At 44.6% G+C, this 8465-nt stretch overlaps 1 protein-coding gene across 1 annotated transcript; it reads left to right on the top strand.

Annotated features, from left to right (window-relative positions):
- Positions 1–322: 322 nt before the first annotated feature.
- Positions 323–1846, top strand: LOC311229422 (tripartite motif-containing protein 16-like protein; the record flags this gene model as incomplete). Its single annotated transcript, XM_084315505.1, has 1 exon — positions 323–1846. One exon carries the CDS (start codon positions 323–325, stop codon positions 1844–1846), a length of 1524 nt encoding a protein of 507 aa, XP_084171631.1.
- Between the last annotated feature and the right edge of the window lie 6619 nt (positions 1847–8465).

The raw sequence follows: 8465 nt of genomic DNA, 5'->3' as shown, positions 1-8465 counted from the left end.
ATAAACCAGTATGTACTGTATGATAAACCAGTATGTATGATAAACCAGTATGTACTGTATGATAAACCAGTATGTACTGTATGATAAACCAGTATACTGTATGATAAACCAGTATGTACTGTATGATAAACCAGTATGTACTGTATGATAAACCAGTATGTACTGTATGATAAACCAGTATGTCTCCTGACCACAGGATCATGCTGCCGCCATGTTGGTCCCCGTCTTCACCCTGAAGTTGAAGCCCCTCCCACCCACACGATCAGAGTTCACTCTTCCTGAGAAAACAAAACTTAGAGTGTCGTTGTCTTTGTAGAATAAAATGGCGCAGCAAGTTCTGTACCGGGACCAGTTCTGCTGTTGTATCTGTCAGGATTTACTGAAGGATCCGGTAACTATTCCCTGTGGACACAGCTACTGTATGGGCTGTATTAAAGACTGCTGGGATAACGATGATCAGAGGGGGATCTACACATGTCCCCAGTGCAGGGAGACTTTTACTCCGAGGCCTGTTCTGAAGAAAAACAATATAATAGCTCAAGTGATAGAACAACTAATGAAGACAGGACTCCAAGCTGCTCCTCCTGATAACTGTTATGCTGGACCTGGAGATGTGGCCTGTGATTTCTGCACTGGGAGAAAGCAGAAAGCCCTCAAGTCCTGCTTGGTATGTCTGACCTCTTTCTGTGAAACTCACCTCCAGCCTCATTATACTGTAGCTCCGTTAAAGCAACACAAGCTGGTCAAAGCCTCCACACGGCTTCAGGAGAAGTTGGAGAACACCTGCTCTCGTCAGCAGAAGGTCCAGGAGAGAGAGAATCGACTCAAAGAGGCCCAACAGGCTGTTGATTCTCTCAATCGCTCTGCTGATAAAGCAGTGGAGGACAGTGAGAGAATGTTTACTGAGCTGATACGCTCCTTGGAGACGAGGCGCTCTGAGCTGAAGAAGGTCATCAGAGCCCAACAGAGGACCACAGTGACTCAGGCTGAAGAACTGCAGAAGAGACTGGAGCAGGAGATAGCGGACCTGAGGAGGAGAGCCACTGAGCTGGAGCAGCTCTCACACACAGAGGACCACATCCACTTTCTACAGAGTCACCCCCCCCTCTCCAGTCCCAGTGAGTCTACAGACTTACCCAGCATCGGTGTCCTTCCTCTCCTGTACTTTGCAGATGTGACTGAGGTCGTGTCTGAGCTGAGAAACAAACTAGAGGACGTTCTGAAAGAGCAGTGGCCCAGAATATCAACAACAGTGAATGCAGTTAATGTTTTACGGCCACCACCAGAGCCCAAGACCAGAGCTGACTTCTTACAATATTCCTCTCAGATCACACTGGACCCAAACACAGCAAACAGAGAACTGTCTTTGTCTGAGGGGAACAGAAAAGCAACATATGTGTATCAAGAGCAGTCATATCCTAATCACCCAGAAAGATTTATTAGATGGTGTTGTCAGGTTCTGGGTAGAGAAGGTCTGACTGGACGCTGTTACTGGGAGGTGGAGTGGAGTGGAGGGGTTTCTGTAGCAGCCTCCTACAAAGACATTAGTAGAACAGGCAACTGGGTGAACTGTGTATTTGGATTAAATTCCAAATCCTGGGCTTTAGAGTACAGACAAAGTGATGATTACAACTTCACACACAATAACAAGACCATAACAGTACCGGGCCCCCGGTCCTCCAGAATAGGAGTGTACCTGGATCACAGGGCAGGTACTCTGTCCTTCTACAGCGTCTCTGACACAATGACCCTCCTGCACAGAGTCAACACCACATTCACTCAGCCTCTCTATCCTGGACTTCATGTATATTACTCTGGGAAGGCTGAGTTTTGTGAGCTGAAGTAGAGATCAGTGACATTCACAGCTCCTCTACCCAGGGTTTTGGATTTAAATTGATCTTGAAGATGCTGAGTTGTGAAAGATGAGGTCATTAGGAGTTACATTCACTCAGTCACTCTATCATTGTTCTGAGGGACACAGTTTATAGCCTACCGGGGTAAAGTTAGTTTGATTGGATATTTGCATATTCACATATTTGATTCCCATCTTCAATACCTCTGTTACTTTGCATGTGGGGAATTCAAACTATTTATTTTCATACTCTGGGTAGGTTGGACAACAATATGCAACAATTGTATTTGTATTTGATCACCTTTGGTTATTTTGGTCATTACTGTGGGATTTGGGTCTGTCTCTTCGCTTAGGAAGAATGACCATTCATTGAATATTGTGCATTTTGTCTTTTGTTCTTTTATTCTTACTAAATAAACGTGGACATCTAAACCCAGAAGGACCCGTGTGGATATTTGATATTTGATAGATCCTACTGTCTCTCTAGAAGCTCATACTGGCTGCATATCTTTCTAGTGTCTATCTAGAAGCTCATTGGTTTGTAAATGTACTATTTTTAGTTTTGAATGTATGTTTTGTAATCTGTATATTGGCCTGGCGAATGATGTGTTATGGTTTTATTAATTGTGATACTGCACACGATAACCATTAAATATAAGGATCTTGAATACAAGGTGTAGTGGTTTAAGCCATATAGTCAGTTTGAAGGTTACTTATGTTACACTGAAAAACTAAATATTTTCATATTCTCTTTTTTATATTTTTACAAAATATTGATGTACCTTGCTCAAAGAAGTTATTGTTTCAAATGTTTTTTTATTAACCATTTATTATAGATTCAGCAAGTCTTCTTTTAAACAACAACAACATATACACATAATAAAAACATCAAGAAGAAGGGCGGCTGAGTGGTGCAGTGGGCAAGGCGCTCGCCACTAACGCAGGAGATGCTGGTATCGAGCCCAGCTCTCTGCGTTGCTACCGTCTTGGCCGGCCGTCATACTAACACAATTGGCAGTGTTAGAGGGTGGGAAAGCCGGTGGGTGGGGATTGGACGTTGTGGACAGCGACTCCTACAGGTCGGTTGGGTGACGCCGGTGCGGCGGAAACAGGAAGTATCGGGGGCAGCGTGAGCCTCCCACGCGTTACTCCTCGCCACTGAGAGTTCGAGCTGCTGCGGTGAAAAGATGCGACAGGCTGCCTCCTCGTGTACCGGAGGGGACACGTGATGCAAGGCTTCTATCCTCACTACAGCCGACCAGTGGGAGGCATAGTCATAATTGGAGGGAGGATATCTATACTTATACAATGGCATGCACATTTCTCGATTCTGATTGGCTAAAACGGTCAAGTTACACGTGGTTATTTGTCATAACCCCACGCTCGTGGTCCTAGAACCCGCCCACAACCGAATTACGATCACTCCACCAGCCGTGAGATTTAGAAGTGAAAGCAAGATGGCGGACAATAACCGTACGAATGGATATGTTGATAGGGTCATAACGACTAAATCAAAAACGATTCTGTCACGGCGAATGTGTTAGTTTCTTAAACAATGTTGGTGGGTCATGAGTCATTGTGGAACAAAATAAATATTGCGCGAATTGATTGATTGATTGATTGCACTTTTTTTTTTTTTTTTTTTTTAACCTACTTTCTATAGAAGCAGCTGGGAGGTGCGCTGTTTTAAGTGAGCATGGATCATTGAATTGATTGATTGATTGCACATTTTATTTCTGTCCGCCTTGTTTCCAACTGGTTAAGCTTAGAAGTTAACCTCTTTCAAAGTTGGTTATGCTTAGAGTTTGTCTTTAGAGCAAGGCGATAGACCACCAGCCCTGATTCCAAACTCTAAGCATAACCAACTTCGAAAGAGGGCGACTTTGAAAGAGTGCCCAAGCTTAACCAGTTGGAAACAAGGCGGACACTTGGACAGTAATACAATTTGCAATCAATCAATCAATCAATCAATTCAATAATTCACGCTCACTTAAAACAGCGCACCTCCCAGCTGCTTCTATAGAAAGTAGGTTAAAAAAGAAATTTACCTCCTATAGGGCAAAGAAAACTGTTAACCTACTTTCTATAGAAGCATCTAAGAATGAAGTTCTATAGAAAGTAGGTAAAAAAAAAAGGAGAAGTTGGATGTGTTCGTTTGTTGGATGTGTTAGTGCGAACAGTTGGATGTGTTAGTTTGTTGGATGTGTTAGTGCGAACAGTTGGATCTGTTAGTTTGTTGGATTTGTTAGTTTGAACAGTTGGATGTGTTAGTTTGTTGGATGTGTTAGTGAGAACAGTTGGATGTGTTAGTTTGTTGGATGTGTTAGTGCGAACAGTTGGATGTGTTAGTTTGTTGGATGTGTTACTGAGAACAGTTGGATGTGTTAGTGCGAACAGTTGGATGTGTTAGTTTGTTGGATGTGTTAGTGCGAACAGTTGGATGTGTTAGTTAGTTGGATGTGTTACTGAGAACAGTTGGATGTGTTAGTTTGTTGGATGTGTTACTGAGAACAGTTGGATGTGTTAGTTGAGAGACAGTTGCACTTCGAAGCTGCTTCAACAAGGAGGCAACTTCTCTTTTTTTTTTTGGGAACTACTTTTTCTGCGGATGGTTGTCAATAAATCTTCAATTAATGTGTGTTTATTGTATAGCAATAAGGTTGGATGACATCGGCCATTGTATAAAAGCATTAGATCACACGACAGAGTGGGTTATAGAAATTAGATCACGCCTATGGGGGTCTAACAACCCTCGGCTGCGCCTCGGGCCTAACAACCGCCCATAGGCGTGATCTAATTTCTATAACCCACTCTGTCTCATGATCTAATGCTTAATTAAACCAGCAGTGCTATTGGAATAGTTAGGTAGTATAGTTTATCCTGTGGAATTTACATTTACATTTAGTCATTTAGCTGACGCTTTTATCCAAAGCGACTTACAAGTTCTGTACGACAAGTCATCAGGAAGGGTACAACTCTATCAGCTGGGTAACAATGTTCATCAAAGTGTTGCGTGTTACAGCGTAGGTTAGTTTATTAGGACAAGTGCATGACAGTAAGGTTAGTTAGGATTAAATCAAATCAAATCAAATCAAATTTATTTGTAAGGCCCGACAACACACGTTAATGTCCCCATGGGCCGGACACGTCTCCTTTAAACAAGTCAAGAAGAAACATAACAATAAGTCAAGAACAAAACAAGAACACCATAAGGTCCAACAAATTTAAAATAAATGCAAATAAATGAAAGAATGCAAGCACTCCCAGACATACCCCACGCGAAGGTAAGGAAAAACTCGCTAAAACCTAACAATAGGGAAAAATGCTCCACAGGCAGTGTGGAGGAGAGAACCCTTAGAAGGGCCATTCAAGGGGGGATCTCCCTTCTTAGATTCGATCTTGGTTGAAGAAGTGCGTCTTTAGTCGACGGCGAAAGATTGGACGGGTTTCGGCTGTCCTAACTGGGGTGGGTAGTTCATTCCACCATTGTGGGGCAAGGACTGAGAATAGGCGACTTCTTGATGACCCTCCCGGAGCTTGGATAGGAGTAGGTCTGAGGCGACCAGAAGATGCAGAGCATAGGGGTCTTGAGGGTGTGTAGTTAGAGACCATTGACCGGAGGTAGGCGGGAGCGGTTCCCTTTGCCGCACGGTATGCTAGGTCGAGGGCCTTGAAGCGGATTCGTGCAGCAATGGGGAGCCAGTGCAGGTCCCTAAGAAGTGGGGTGACATGGGCTGACTTCGGTAGGTTTGAGATCAGGCTGGCCGCTGCGTTCTGAATGAGTTGAAGATGCTTGGTGGCAGTGGCCGGGAGGCCAGCAAGCAGTGCGTTGCAGTAGTCGAGGCGGGAGATGACTGTTGATTGGACGAGGAGTTGGGTGGCTTCTTTTGTCAGGAAGGGGCGGATCATTCTGACATTGCTCAGGAGGAATCTGCAGGTTCTGGTTGTCGCTGCGATGTGAGCAGAGAAGTTCCACTGGTGGTCGAGGACAACACCAAGGTTCTTGGCGGTCGGGACGCGGTCACAGCTGCATTCTCGACTATGATGGAAAGGTCGGTCAGGGGGGAGGATTTGGCCGGCAGGTGGAGCAATTCTGTTTTGCTTAGGTTCAGTTTGAGGTGGTTGGTCGTCATCCAGGCGGAGATGTCGGACAGACAGGCCGAGATCCGCTCAGAGACGTGGATATCTGAGGGAGGGAAGGAGAGGAAGAGTTGAGTATCATCAGAATAACAATGATACGAGAAGCCATGAGACGTGATAATGTTGCCCAGTAATTTAGTGTAGAGGGAGAAGAGAAGGGGTCCTATGACCGAGCCCTGGGGGACACCCATCCGCAGGGGGCTGGTGGCCGACAGGGTCCCTCTCCATGACACTTGGTAGGAGCGGTCATTGAGGTATGATGTCAGCCATGTCAGCGCAGAGCCAGCCATTCCCATTCCTGCGAGGGCCGCAAGGATCTGATGGTTGACTGTGTCGAAGGCTGCAGATAGATCTAGGAGAATCAGGACTGAGGAGAGGCCTTTCGCTTTTGCTAAGGGAGGTGCCCCTGTGACCGCAATGAGGGCCGTTTCTGTGGAGTGGCCAGTCCGGAAGCCAGACTGATTAGGGTCTAGGAGGTCTTTCTGTAAGAGATAAGTAGTAAGTTGGTTGGATACAGCACGTTCAAGTGTTTTAGAAAGGAAGGAGAGAAGAGAGACAGGACGATAGTTGCCTATGACGGTGGGGTTCAGGTTTTTTTTTTATGAGCGGCGTGACTCTGGCTTGTTTTAGGGAGTGGGGACCACCCCCAAGTTGAGTGAGGAGTTGATGGTTGCAGTTAGGAATGGTAGGATGTCTGGTGCTATGGTCTGGAGGAGTGGGGAGGGTAGCTGGTCCAGCTGGCATGTAGTCGGACGGTTCGACGTTACCAGTGTCAGGGTCTCGGCTTCTGTAATGGGAGAGAAAGATGACAGAGTGAAGGATGAGGTTCTCGATTCAGAATTCAAGGAAGAGTTCACTGATGATGGCATCCAGACGGCCTCTGCCTCCTCGTGAGAGTTGAACTTCTTCCATTTGCCCTCAGTCTTCACTTCAAGTGTGCTGCCACGCAGGGCAAACCCCCTTGCCCGCAGTTTCTTCTTTACAGTGATGAAACTACGGTGAATAGATAGAATAGAATAGAATAGAAATACTTTTATTATCCCGAGGGAAATTTGATACTGCAAATCGCTCAACATTAAACATTTAGACAGAAGAGGTCACGAATAAGAATAACAAAACCAATCAAATTGCCTAAGAATAAGAATAGAATAAAATATAAGAATAGAATAAAATATACAGTAAATAAATACAGTAAAAATATACTGAAGTCTACAGTGTTTGTCATGCATTGCCTTACTGTAGTCGGGGAAATATAGATGCGATGTCCCATGTAAAGCAACTCCTTCTTTTCTCTGGCAAGACTCCTGATCCTGGCTCTATCCTGGTACCTGGAGGATGTAATGAGGCTGTGCCGCTGTCTGGGGTTTGGGTTGGGGGTGCAATGGCCAGGGGCTCCGGGAAGTTCTTTCTAAAAGTTCCTCTTATTCCACTGAGCATGTTCGTGCGCTGCCTCACTCCGCCACCATCCAAGCTACCTCTGTGATGACGTCAGGACGGTCCATAATGCAGCCCCAGCAGTAGTAACAACATCTCTCCACTAGAGGGGGCTCTACAACCAACTTATAATAATGTAAACATACTTTCTACTAGAAAGCTGTTTTTTTATTATTTATTTATCCCTTATTTATCCAGGAATGTCCCATTGAGATACAAGATCTCTTCTTCCAGGGAGTCCTGACCAACACGGCACACAACAAGTTTCAACATAAAACAGGGCATTAAACAAAAAACATACAATTCAAATATAAATACAGAGGGTCATTTGTGCAGTGGCAAGGAGCATAATCAACAATAGCATCAGGTAAAACAGTTACATGTTTCATAAAGGGCCAATCGTAGCATACCTTTAAAAGCATTCACAGTAGGAAGTGCCTGTAGACAAAGTTTTACTTGCAACGTATTCCATAAAAAGGGAGCATAGTGGGAGAATGCAGCTTTACCAAGCTCTGACTGCATCAAAGGAACATTTAACAGCATCCCATTTGCTGCTTGTCTGGTATTAAAAAAGCAAGTATAAAAGGACAGAAGTCTGGAGATATATAAGGGCAGCTTACCTAGCAATGACTTAAGGATAAAAATCAACATGTGTGATAGGACCATCCTAATGACTGATACAAAGTGCAGTGGTGGGTGCGAGAGCCTGCACCCGTTACAAAACGTATGGCAGTATGGTACGCAGAATCCAGCTTTTTAAGCAGGGAGGAAGGAGCATGCATATAGATTACATCGCCATAGTCTAATACAGGCAGAAAGGAACTCTGCACAATTCTCTTCCTGGCTTCAGACGGGAAACATTTCTTTAACCGGAAGAAAAAGCCCAATTTAGGTCTAAGTTTTCTCAGTAGGTTCCCAATATGAACATCAAATGCCATCTTTTCATCAATCCATATGCCCAGATATTTATAGGATGCTACTTTGTCAAGGCATGTCCCTTCCAGTGTCAGAATCGGAGGGACAGCTGTATTAGCTCAAG

The sequence above is a fragment of the Notolepis coatsorum genome (assembly GCF_963971535.1).
Source record: "Notolepis coatsorum genome assembly, chromosome: 6".
Lineage (NCBI taxonomy): Eukaryota > Metazoa > Chordata > Actinopteri > Aulopiformes > Paralepididae > Notolepis > Notolepis coatsorum.
Note: the sequence above shows the minus strand (reverse complement) of the source record. Positions and strands in the feature narration are given on the sequence as shown.